The 12,423-nt window shown below is 44.3% G+C and overlaps 1 protein-coding gene across 18 annotated transcripts in view; it reads left to right on the top strand.

Moving 5' to 3' along the window:
* The window catches only part of KIAA1217 (KIAA1217 ortholog), a 673,163-nt gene that overhangs the window by 641,643 nt on the left and 19,097 nt on the right, over positions 1 to 12,423 (top strand). For all 18 annotated transcript variants that reach the window (XM_074358470.1, XM_074358469.1, XM_074358472.1 and 15 more), the window contains 3 exons: positions 5,563 to 5,738; positions 11,063 to 11,193; positions 11,723 to 11,870. In XM_074358470.1, the coding sequence (XP_074214571.1) occupies positions 5,563 to 5,738; positions 11,063 to 11,193; positions 11,723 to 11,870 (455 nt within the window). The remainder of the gene's footprint in view (positions 1 to 5,562; positions 5,739 to 11,062; positions 11,194 to 11,722; positions 11,871 to 12,423) is intronic.

Below are 12,423 nucleotides of genomic sequence, written 5' to 3'. Positions count from 1 at the left end.
ACTAAGAAGCCACGCATGTGTATTGTGAAAGACCACTAAGCCAGGCACGAAGTGGGAGGCTGCAAGCTAAGAAATTCCCAGAACTCACACCCGGCGGGGAGATGTTTGTGTCTTGACCAGCAAGAGTAAAGAGGGTTTATTGATTCCCTGGGGCATTCAGTGGTGCTCAGAGAAGGGCTATGCTTTAGTCTTAGGACTAAACTAGCTTTAGAGTAAAGGCTATTCACTCTGAAAGCTTAAACACAAGCTTCCAAAAAAATAAAAATGATCCACAAGGAACTGAACTGTCTGCCAAAGACAGTCCAAAATCTGTAAAGGAAAAAAACAAAATCCAGAATTCCATGCCCAGCATCCAATCAAAAGTGACTAGACATGTGATGATGCTGAAGAATGTGACCCATAACCTTAAGAAAAATCTGTCATTGGAAACCAATCAGAAATGACAGAGATCATGGGATCACCAGCAAGAGCTTTTTAAACAGCTATGATAATTCTCAAGGATTCAAAGAGAAACATGAACACAATGAGACGGAAAATAGAAGATGTTAAAAGTATCTAAGTGGAGCTTTCAAGAGCTGAAAAACACAACATCTGAACAGACTTAATGGAATACTAGTCACAGCTGAAACAAAATATCAGTCAGCTTGAAAACACAGCATTCCAGGTGTCCAAACTGAAGGATAGAGAAGGAAAAGGCTGTTCAGAAAATGAACTGAAACTTAATGATTTTTGGAACAATATTAGGTGGTCAAAAGGGAAGAGAAAATTACTAGAAGAAATAATGGCTTAAATTTTTCCCAATTTGATGAAAGCTCTGTATCCACAGACCAAAAAAAGTCAAGCTCCTAGGATAAGCAGTTATGGAACCACATTAAAGCATATTGTAATCAACGTGCTAAAAACCAAGGATAAAGAGATACATCTTACAAGCAGCTGGAGGGAAGTGGGGGGACACATTACATACAAAGAACCATAGATAAGAACACTGAAAAACAAAACAAAAAAATTAACTTCTCAGAGACAGAGACAGAAGTTAAGTAAAAAAAAATGGAATGACAGCTTTAAACCAGTGAAATTAAAAAGCTCCTTCAGAAAATAGAGGACACTTCTCAACTCATTTTATGAAGGCAGCATTACACTAAAAGCAAAACCAGTCAAAGGTATTATAAGAAAAGAAAGCCACAGACCAATATGCCTCATGAAAATATATGGAAGAAAACTTTAATAAAATATTAGCAATTGAATCCAGCAGTTTATAAAAAGGATAATACGTTATCCTGGATTTTATCCCAGAAGTCCAAGACTGTTTTAATATGAAAAAAAAAAAAGAATCAATGTATTTGACCTTTTAGCAGAATAAAGGAGAAAAATTATATTTCAATAAATGCAGAAAAATGTGACAAAATTCAATACCGATGATAAAAAACACTCAGCGCTCTTGTAATAGAAGGAAATGTCCTTAACGTGATAAAGGGTGTCTGAAAATTCTACAGAAAACATTATAGTTAATGGTAAAACACGACCATACTTCCTACAAAGTCAGGACCAAGGCCAAAGAAGCCTCCTGTCACTTCTGCTTAACTCTGTACGGAATGTCCTAGCAAGCGCAGGAAGGCCAGAAAAGGAAAGAAAAGGCGTATGGATGGGAAAGTTAAAAGTGTAATTGGCATTACTCACAAGTGACTTTGCAGTCGTGATTGTGTACCTATCAAATCAAAAACATGCTATCAGAAATAAATGAATGTAAGCAAGATCACCAGAATCAAATCTACATGTATGGAATTTAGAATACCCCTCAGTGTGAAAAAGAATGAACTACTGAAACTCTCAGCAGCATGGCTGGATCTCAAAAATAATAGATACTGAAGGAAAGAAGCCAGACACAGATTCACTTTGCACAGTTCCATTTGTATGACTTTCTAGAACAGGAAGAACTAAGTGTAGCGGGATATAAAGCAGATGGGTGGTTTCCATGAGCTGGGGGTTGGGAGATGGAGTGCAGAGAGTCATGAAGGGATTCGCTAGGGTGAGAACACGTTGTCCACCTTCTTAGTGGTGCTTCCATTGGTGTATACATTTGTCGAAACTCATTGATCTGAGCACTCAAAATAGGTACATTTTACTGTCTGTAAACTATACCTTAATAGTTTTTTTTTTAAAGTTGTTTGAAATTTAGAATCCCTGCTAAGCAAAAATAAATGTAACGATTTGAAGTGCTGGTGACTAATTTATTTGAAACACTTAGTGAGAGATGTTGATCCACATCCTGCCTTCAGCGTGGCTTTTTACACACCCTGGGAGGAAGTCCTGGAGACAGTAGCAAGAATGCCATGTGGGGAGGGTGGGGGACCAAGGGACAGTGGAAAGAGCCTATACACATCTTTATTCCTTCATGATTAACTCATTGTTGCCTGTGCGCCACCCAGTGTGCTATGGAAAATTCGCTTTTTAGTCTCTCTCTAGCTGGCTCTGGTAGGCTTCTCTTTCTGGAAAGGAGGATCATACAGCCTGCAACTCCAGTCAAGTCTCTCCCTGCCTCCCCATTGAGTGCAGTAATGTGAATGTGATCTGACCATGTTAACCAGTTGAATAATTTGCATATTACACGCAGTTGGGTTCTTCTGATATGTCCATAGGCTTCTCAGGAACATTATACATACTATCCACGGTTGATTGGATCCATAGATGCGGAACTGCAGATATGGAGGGCTAGCTGTAAAGTTATACCCAGATTTTTGACAGCGCAGAGAGTAGGCACCCTTAGCCTCTGCATTGTTCAAGGGTCAACTGTATTGTCATTCATTTAGCAAATACGTATTGGGTACCTACCGTGTGCCAGAAACTGCTTGTGGCTGGGAATAAAACACATTGCTGTCTAGTACTCCCTATTTAGCAGATGGTGATTGGAAAGTTACTGGATTGAATTTGAAAGACATGGTTCTTAAACTGATTCTACCCTGCAATTGCTGAGTGACTCTGAACAAGTCAGTTAATCTCTCAGGGCCTCACATCTCCCATCTTTCAAATTTCAAGAATTTGAAATAGTCTAGGAATCATTTCCAGCTTGACAGCCACTGTCATTATCTACTGCTGACTGGACCATAACTTTATTCGAGCTTGTATGTGAGATTTGGGCATGAGGGTTAGCTGCACAGGACTGTCCCACACAGCTCACAGCACAGTGATACCTATCCACTCAAGAACCCTTTTCTTAGACCATGATGCTCACCCTTGGTGTCACATCAGAATCATCTGGGGACTTTAAAAAAAAAATTCCTAATGCCAAGCCTGCATCTCAGCCCAGTTAAGTCAGAATCTCCCAGGGATGGACCTAGGAGTCAGTCACGTTTAAACACATTTAATCATCTATTTATTTGTCCCTTTCATATCCATTACCATTCACCCCCCAAAGCCCCAAAGAAAGTAGGTCTGGAAGATCTGACACATGGCACTGAATTTGATAACCATTTTGATAACAGCTGGTGTTGCTGTGTGTATTTCACAACAACTGTATTCAGAGCAAGTCAGGGCATTAGCACTGAGCTTAAGGCATATCTGAGTCCATGGGTCACCCCGTATTTCTACCATCTAGGAAAGAATTTTGGGTTCTTCATTGTCTGTTATTACCAACATTATTGCTTAACTTAATTCACACATTCAATAAATATTTGTTGACTGCATGCTATGTGCCAAGCACTGTGTCCTGGAGACTCCGTGGAGAGCAGAAATTAACCAGGTGGTGGGAATAACACGTGCAAAGTCCCTGTGGCAGAAAGGGGGTTGGCCAGTCAGAAGAACTGAAAGGATGGTCACGTGGCTGGAGCAGAGAGGGTGCTGGCTTCATGCAGTGGGAGGAGGCTGGCACTGTGGGAAAGCAGCAGACCGCCATGCTCCGTGGGCGGAGCTGTAGCTGCAGGGATTGTGGGAGGAAGTTGCCGTCTGTGCATCATCTCCAAACGTGTTGCCTTTCAGCAATATACTAACTCTTTTTAAGACCACAATAAAAAGACATTATTAGCAAGAACAGTGTGCAAGCTTGCTCATGAGTCATCTAGAGGAGGTCACCCAAGAGTGGCACGTTTTTATTTGATTCCCTCCCAGGCAGAACCGCACGCCCCACCCTCCAGGTTTATGCTCCCTCATAACAATAGATCATATGCACTGAGGGCCAGGTTTGCACCTGGCACTATGGTAAGCACTTCATTGCCTCACAGAATTTCCACTACCAGCCTGTGAGATAGGACTATTACTGTGCTTTTTTATGGAGAGACACAGAGAGATGAATAATTCACCCACAACTGCACGGCTACAAAGTGGTAAAACTGGGAAATGGGCCCAGGCAGTCTCTCGTTGGATGGCCAGTTGATCGCGGTGCTGTGTTGATGCTGGAACATGATGTTGGCTCTGCTTGGGGCTCATTTGAAATTTTTTCACCTTTATTCAGAGAAAATAGAAGCTACGATGAGGTTTCAAGTGGCTAGTAACACGGTCCAATGGCATCTCCCCCTACCATGGGCTCAGATAATGGATAGGTTGACAAAGATGTCATCACTCCTAGGATGTGACACACAATCTGTGAAACCAGAAAATGAAGGAAACAATAACGGTTAATTGAAATTTCAGGGGAACTTAGGTACGATGTAATAGGTATAACATAATTATTGGTTTTGAGGCCGATTGAATGAATTCACTTGATGTATGTGTTGTCAGAAAATTATCCTGCCCCTGGGAAGCACTTAATGCCTTCTTGGAAACAGGACTCAAGTGTTTGGCTAGATTTTTGCGAAGCCTGGATTCAAACCCACACATCCTGCACTCTGGGGTGAGTAACAAGAGTGCTCTGGAAACTATGTGGAAAATTATATGGAAACTGTGGCCTTAGGTATGCAAGCAGCCTATGTGTAATGCAGGGAAATGAGTTCATTGCTGAGAGCCTTGGGCTCATGTGGGTTCATTATCATTGCCTCTGTTGACATCAAATCTTGTGTTTTAATGGTCTGGGATTACCTGGTATTTGGTACATGGACCCATTAACAAGAGGGACACAGATTCTCTTTTAACTGATATGCTGAAATGGTCCGTAGTCAAATCAACATTGGGTGAGAACCTTTCTATACCAAGCAGTAACTCATTTAAGCCCCACCAAGAGAACTGAGTCTTGATCCTTAGAGATAAGGAATGGGAGACCAAGAGGAATGTGCCCAAAGTCTCACAGTGCATCAGGGACAGGGTTTAGGGTTTGAGCCAAAGCTGGTGCTCTTATAAAAACATGCCAGTGAGAGTTTACATCCGTCATCCAGGATGCACTACCAGTGTGGAGAAAGGATCCTGTTTTTGCAGACGCGGACGTGAAAGTCTGGTTGTCAGCTGGCTGCTAAAACTCGAATGTTGGCTGAGGCAGCAATATTGTATACAGTCTGTGCTCCCTTCCGTTTCTCATTGAAATAAAGATTCTGCTGCAGGGCTATTCACTCAAACTCACTCCTGAGGACTGCTGGGCGCTCCGGCACCTCTGTGTCCACCCGGCAGAGCCCAGGGAGCTCAATTTCCTTTGTCCAACAGCTGCAGAACCAGGAGCTGCTGCGGGCAATGATGAAGAAGGCTGAGCTGGAAATCAGCAGCAAAGTGATGGAGACGATGAAGAGACTGGAGGACCCTGTGCAGCGCCAGCGGGTCCTGGTGGAGCAGGAGAGGCAGAAGTACCTGCACGAGGAGGAGAAGGTGGTCAGGAAGTTGTGGTGAGTGCAGCCCCTCGCTGCATGCGTAGCTGTGCAACCTACAAAGGAAACCTGTCTTTGCTAAAGAGGAGGCCCTTCCTACACGGTGCTCTCGCCCTCTTTCTTTATGGAGCACCTACTGTGTACAGATAGAGTTCGGCTGGTTCTAGGTCTCTGTGGACCCTCAGCCACTGTCCCTCCAGCCAGGTCCAGGAAATCCAGCAATCCTCGGGGGTCTGAGCTAGTTTCTTTTGAAGCTGGAACATCACGCTGTTTTGCAGGGATCAGCCACACATGAAATGAAAAGCAGCCAGTGGCAAAACCCCAGTGATAAATGGGAAGTCTTCACTTCATCTCAATAAATTAAGACTAATAGCTGAAATAACATGGCACTAAAATTACCCTACGATTATTCAACGGTAGTTAAAATCGCAAAAGAAGAATTTAAATGTAGAGTATATCTGATCCAGAATGAAAGATGCTTCCTTGAACGTCACCAGTCTGCTGAGGTTGTTATTGAAAGCATCTATCAAGTCCCAGTATTGATATGAGCTGAGGGTTATTACTCCCAGTCACTGGGGCAGACCCATCTTTTACGTTAATGTATGTTTTGTTATGCGATGAAGATTTATCATAGAACCATTTCATCTTTTAGTGAACAGTCTTTGGCTTGAGTTCTTCTAGTGTTGGTAATTCTCTCTCTCTCTCTTTTTTTTTTTTTTTTTTGAGTTCTTCAAAGCCATTTTTATTGATTATTTTAAAAATGTTTATACAATTTTTAAGGTGACATTCCATTTACAATTATTACAAAATAGTGGCCACATTCCCCATGTTGTACAATAAATATGTCTTTGTAGCCTGTCTGATACCCAACAGTTTGTACCTCCCACTCCTCCACCCTTATGTTGCCCCTCTCCTGTTCTTCCCACCAGTAACCAGGTGTTTCTTTTCTATATCTGTGAGTCTGTTTCTTTTTTGTTATGCATTCACTAGTGTGTTGTATTTTTTAGATTCCACATATAAGTGAGATAATACAGTCTTTGACTTATTTCGCTTAGCATAATGCACTCCAGGTTCATCCATGTTGCTTGCAAATGGCAAAATTTCATTCCTTTTTATGGCTGCATAGTATTCCATTGTGTATAGGTAATTCTCTCATTTCTTGGAAAGCTTAAACCTCCCAAGTTGGGATTGTAAGGGGGCAACTTTCAAATCCTTTTTATGACCAGAATCACCAGAAGTCTACATGATGGGGAAAGTTATATGCTGTATCTCCAATTTGATATTCTAGTTGTAACTCATGTCACCTCAGATGCCAATCCAATGTGTCTGATTAAAATTAGAATATCCCTCTTAGCAGACTAGAGAAAAAATATCAATTTGAGATATTAATTTCCTAAGAATTAAGTTTGACCACTCTTCATCAACATCTCAAAATATAGCCTCTAAATTTTGATTTAGTTCATGCATTTATAGACAGTTAATCACCCACCATGAGGTAATAAGGTTATTATTACTTGTCTGAAACCATTTCTGTGACAGCCCAGTTGTCTACAACTAGGTCACAAGGTTCTTCTGGAAACTTCTTTTTTAAAAAAATACAGCCTTTTAAATAATATGTCTATAGAATTTTCAATTAAATTATGAAAAAGTAAATGCCCTTCCTTTAAAAATTGTGTTTAGTGGTTGACTTGCTTCTGGCCTAGAAGCAGCGTCTCTGATCTCAATAATACCCTGACACTAGCAGCCCAGCGAAGGAGTGAGTTAGGAAGGAGCGTGGAGTAAACCAATATGAGAGGGCTTTATGTGGCCAGCTCTGTGGGACAGTCACATGTGACTACAGTGTGTACAGGGCACGTGAAGAACTTCAGTGGGACAAAGCAGAACACAGGAGTATGTGATGGCACAAAGCAGGTGAACTACAGGTGCGCCAGGTGAAAGGAGAAACTGCTTCACGCCCCAGGGGTCGGGAAGACTTACCCTGAGTTCTGGCTTGCACCATGTGCCCCCAAGCCAAGGGTGGTACCATGTGCATTGGTTTGTTAAACTAAACTGAGATGGCCTTGAAGCCAAGTGGGAATTCATCAGTGGAGGCTAGACAAGGGGCCTCCTAGGCAGAGGAGCCCGAGAACCAGTAAGTGTCAGGGCCAGGAATGTGCAAGATGTCCTTGGAGAAGTGGGGATAGTCCAGATAGGCAGGTGAGTTGAGTGCAGGATGCTTATCATGTCTCATACTGGGGTTGGGCCATTCCCATTTGCATGGTGCCAGCCCATATCTAGACTCTACTCACGCCCAGCTTGCCTGCTTGGTATCTCTCTGGCCTGTGTTTACTGCAATTGGAAGATCATGCAACAGAAGCCTGGATTTTTGGCTTTTTGTGCAAGTTCCTGGGTCCAACGCCTAGAATGTGCACTTCACAAAGGTATGGGGGAGTTTCTGAAGCATCTTCACATTTGAGAGTTACTGCCTGGCCTGGTGAGGAGGTCACTGGAACTTTTTGATCAAGGAAGTAAAAGCTGTATTTCAGGTGCAATCACGTGCAGAACTGATTGTGGGAGGAAGAGACTGGTATCAAGGAAGCCATGTTGGAAGTGACTATATAACGGTCCAGACAAAAACCCGTAAGACCCAAACCAAGTAGAAGTAGGGATGGGAAAATAAATCAAATACATAATAGACGAATTGGTTGGATCAGAGTGGTGAGAAAGAGTGGGTTATAAAAGACAGCCTGAAATTTCAACTCTCATATGTCAGGAAAACATTCAATTATGTCTTCCTTCCCCTCCCCCACCTCCCAACTCCTCCTCTCCCTGCCTCTCTCCTTACACATACACACACACACACACACACACATACACAGAGGAAAATAATTTCTCTTGGAAATCATGTTAGGGAAAGTTGTTGGTGAGCCATTCAGATGGCAGAGAAATGAAATTTGGGTCTAAAACTATGGAGAGAAATTGGATCAAGATCATTTCTCTCTGTTGGGTTTCTATGTGGACATAATAGGTGGGCTTCTAATAACAGATGAAATCTGTCTCAAATTAATGCTGCTTTTTAACCACGGTAGAATGAAAAGCACCTTCAACAAATAGAATGGATTTACCTATAAACCACAGCATCTTTGAATGTCTGACACTCTTCCTGAGCAAAGTTCACATCTTTAAAGTCTTACTGATGACTGTGATGTTGAAAATGTATTCTCGGCACTCATTTTAGCTTCATGGCCTCTGACTAAGTTTCATCTGAATGCTTTGTCTGTAAATAGATCTCATAAACATGAATAGAAGCAACATTGTTGCGTACAGTAACATCCATACACGTTTGTGTGTGTTCCATGAGCAACAGAGGAAGAGCTGTGACATTTAAGGGTCTCCTGAGTGCAGGGCTATGAAACCCAAGAGGCACACTGTGTAGAAGAGATTAAAATAGAATTTTAGGCAGACTGACTTTGGGTCAGCTGACGGCTCCTTGGAGTATTAATTGTAACTTGGCAGGCTTGTGTGTTGTTAATGGAACCATGATAACATTAGGGTCTTAGTTCTTCCATCAAAGCTTAAAAAAAAACTGGACAGTGTGTCCAGTCTACACATGAACATAGTTCTGTTTGGTAATGGAATGGGAAAGCACTTTTCCACACAGAGGTACCATATTTGGGCCTTTATGATGGATAGCACACCTTCCCTCCACCTCAGGGATGCAGTAGCCCTTAGGAAGCCTCCTATGGGCGAGTTCACACAAAACCAGTTACCTTTCCATAGTTTGCAAATGAGGACGTTGAGCGGGTGAGACTTTCCAGCTTCTGGTCCTGATGGTGCATCGTTTCACTGGAAGCGGCCGTAGGCAGTTTGGTTCATAATAGAATGAAAGACGTCACCAACCACTTCATCCCCCTTCTTGGAGGTAGATGAATTTGTCATTTGCCTGTGGTCCTTGCTGAATGCGTGTGATATGCTGCCTGACACGTGACAGCTGCCGTGACAGCTGCCATGCCATCCACCGCTCCATCGGCTGGCCCACCTGGTGGGCAGGGTCTGGGCGAGCCATGGTACCTTCCTATTTTTCCTCCTAGTTTTATTGAGATGTAATTGTCAAAGAGCACTGTGTAAGTACAGCATAATGGTCTGACTTACACACATGAACTTATTGCCACAGGAAGTTTAGTGAACATCCATCATCTATAGATACAAAATTAAATAGAAAAAAAAAGTTTCCTTATGATGAGAGCTCTTAGGATTTACTCTTAACAACTCTTATATATAACGCACAGCCATGTTAATTATATTTATCACGTTGTACATTACATCCCTGCACTTACTTACCATATAACTGGGAGTTTGTACTTTTCTTGTCCAGCAGCCTGAGCCACAGAAGATGCCAGCCCTGGAAAGCTGTTCATTTACTGCCACCTAGTGGTTTTGAAATCAAAGGTCTCTTCCAGTTTCTTTTAGAGGGAGTTTTCAGTCTTGTCAGATTTACCTGCAAACTGAAATGATGCATACATCTGTTTAGGGTGGGGTTATTAATGTGCCAGGAGACAGAATGCCGTTACTGGTGTGTTCATTTGTTGAAGTGGAAGACCTTAATTTAGTTCTGTTGGGACTGGCAGTACCCTCAGAGGTGTGTGTATTGTGTACACACACACGCCCCAGAAATCAGATCTGTGATCATTTCTTCTCTTTGTGGCCTGGAGAGGACACTCAATCCTTATTGGTGGGACAATCAGTATAAACCAGAAATTCTCGGTCGGGTGCAGTTTTGTTCCCCTCCCCCACGGACATTTAACAATGCCTGGAGACATTCTTGTTTGTCACAGATTGGGGGAGGGGATGCTCCTGGCATCTAGTGAGTAGAGGCCGGGGATGCTGCTAAATATCCTACAGTGCACAGGCAGCCCCCCACAAAAAAAGAATGACCTGGCTCCAGTGGTCAAGTGCCAAGGTTGAGAGGCCTGCTATAGAGCCATCTGGGTTCCTCATTTTGCTCCAACACAGCTCTTTCTCTCCTCTGCACATCACAGAGTGCACACCCCCCCCTCTTAGTTGGCGTCAGCACCACTTAAAATGAAGAAATGGGTCCTTTGTCAGCCAAGTGGCCAACCTGCGCCCCCCCTGCCCCCGCCTCCCGTGGACAGCCCTGGGAGAGCTTCCTCACGCCCACCTCACACCGCAGCGGGCTGTCTTAACCAGACCAAGCTAACTCCTCTACCCCGTGCTTCCCCCGTCTCAGTGGGAGGCAAGGGAGGGGCCGGGACGCCGTCCCCTGGATGGGAGCCCTTGCCCCTGCACTGTCTTTATTGAAAGCTTCGGTGCTCACTCCACGAACGGTCTGCTCCCCCCGCCAGTGACCTGGAAGACTTCGTTGAAGACTTAAAGAAGGACTCTGCATCGGCCAGCCGCGTGGTCACTCTAAAAGACGTGGAAGACGGGGCCTTCCTCCTGCGCCAGGTGGGCGAAGCCGTAGCTTCCCTGAAAGGTGAGCGGCCTCCTTGGAGGCAGAAGTCTTAAGCGCGATTCCTGAGGTGTTTAAAGATCTGTTAATGCTGAAGGAGTCACGCACGCCTGCGGTGCAGCCCGTGTGCTGGGTGCTCCTCTGGGCGCTTGGGATACCTCATTCAACAAAACAGGCAAGCACCCCTGTCTTCTTGGAGCCGACATTGCAGAGAGTGCTGTGATGCTTAGGACTAAATGGTACCAATAACAGTTTCTCTTCTCTGGGCTCTTAACAATGCACCAGGGCATCTGTGACAAATGTATTAAAGACAGTCCAAGGGATGCTTGAACTTGTCCCTGATTTACAGATAGGAAATGAGACCTAGCAGGTCTCCGCCCTTGCCCGAGCTCACATTGAACCCAGCTGCGGCACTGCCTCCTGAAGACGCGTGAGCCGCGCGGTGGAGGGCGAACCCCACACCTCTCAACCCTGTCCGGTGTCCGGGTGCGGGGCAGGGGGCTTGCTGTTCTGGCCTTTTCTCCTACAGCTCACCACTGCTCTTGGCCTTCAGGAGAATTCCCAACCTTACAAAACAAGATGCGAGCCATCCTGCGCATAGAAGTGGAGGCCGTGCGGTTTCTGAAGGAGGAGCCGCATCGGCTGGACAGTCTCCTGCAGAGAGTGAGGAGCATGACGGACACTCTGACCATGTTGCGGAGGTGACCGCGGCTTCCCGAGGGACAGGGTGGGTCCTGGGAGGATGGGGAGGAGCTTTGAGGACTCCTGGGGCTCTCCCCCCCTCGCCCCATCTTCATTGTCACGAGACTAATCACACCTTATTTCAGTGTCCTGAGAAGAAACAGTGGCTCCTTCCCACCTTGAAAATTCTGTTGCCATGTGGCTTAAGGTCCTGACTCCTCAGCACAGCTTGCTACCTCAGGCATGTCCTAGGGCTGAAAAATAGTGAATGCAGTAAATATTTTTTAAAAAGTCATTTGCATGAGTCTAAAAACCCACTTTTCATAACATTTTGAAGTTGAACGATGGGTCAAATTATTTTATCAGCCTCGTTCACTTCAGGAGCATAGGTGGCTTCCATTAGAAGAAAATGAGTGGAAACATATGAAGCCTTTCTTGAATGACCCACTGGAAGAGCATGTAAGTCCCACTTAGTAAGGAGCATTGCAGCCCCTTGGGTGGCACAGGCCAGTCACCCGCACCGCGGATGCGCCCGCCCGCACAGGAAGTCACAGTGGAGGGAAGACTGAAAAA

The sequence above is a fragment of the Camelus bactrianus genome, chromosome 35, assembly GCF_048773025.1.
Source record: "Camelus bactrianus isolate YW-2024 breed Bactrian camel chromosome 35, ASM4877302v1, whole genome shotgun sequence".
Lineage (NCBI taxonomy): Eukaryota > Metazoa > Chordata > Mammalia > Artiodactyla > Camelidae > Camelus > Camelus bactrianus.
Note: the sequence above shows the minus strand (reverse complement) of the source record. Positions and strands in the feature narration are given on the sequence as shown.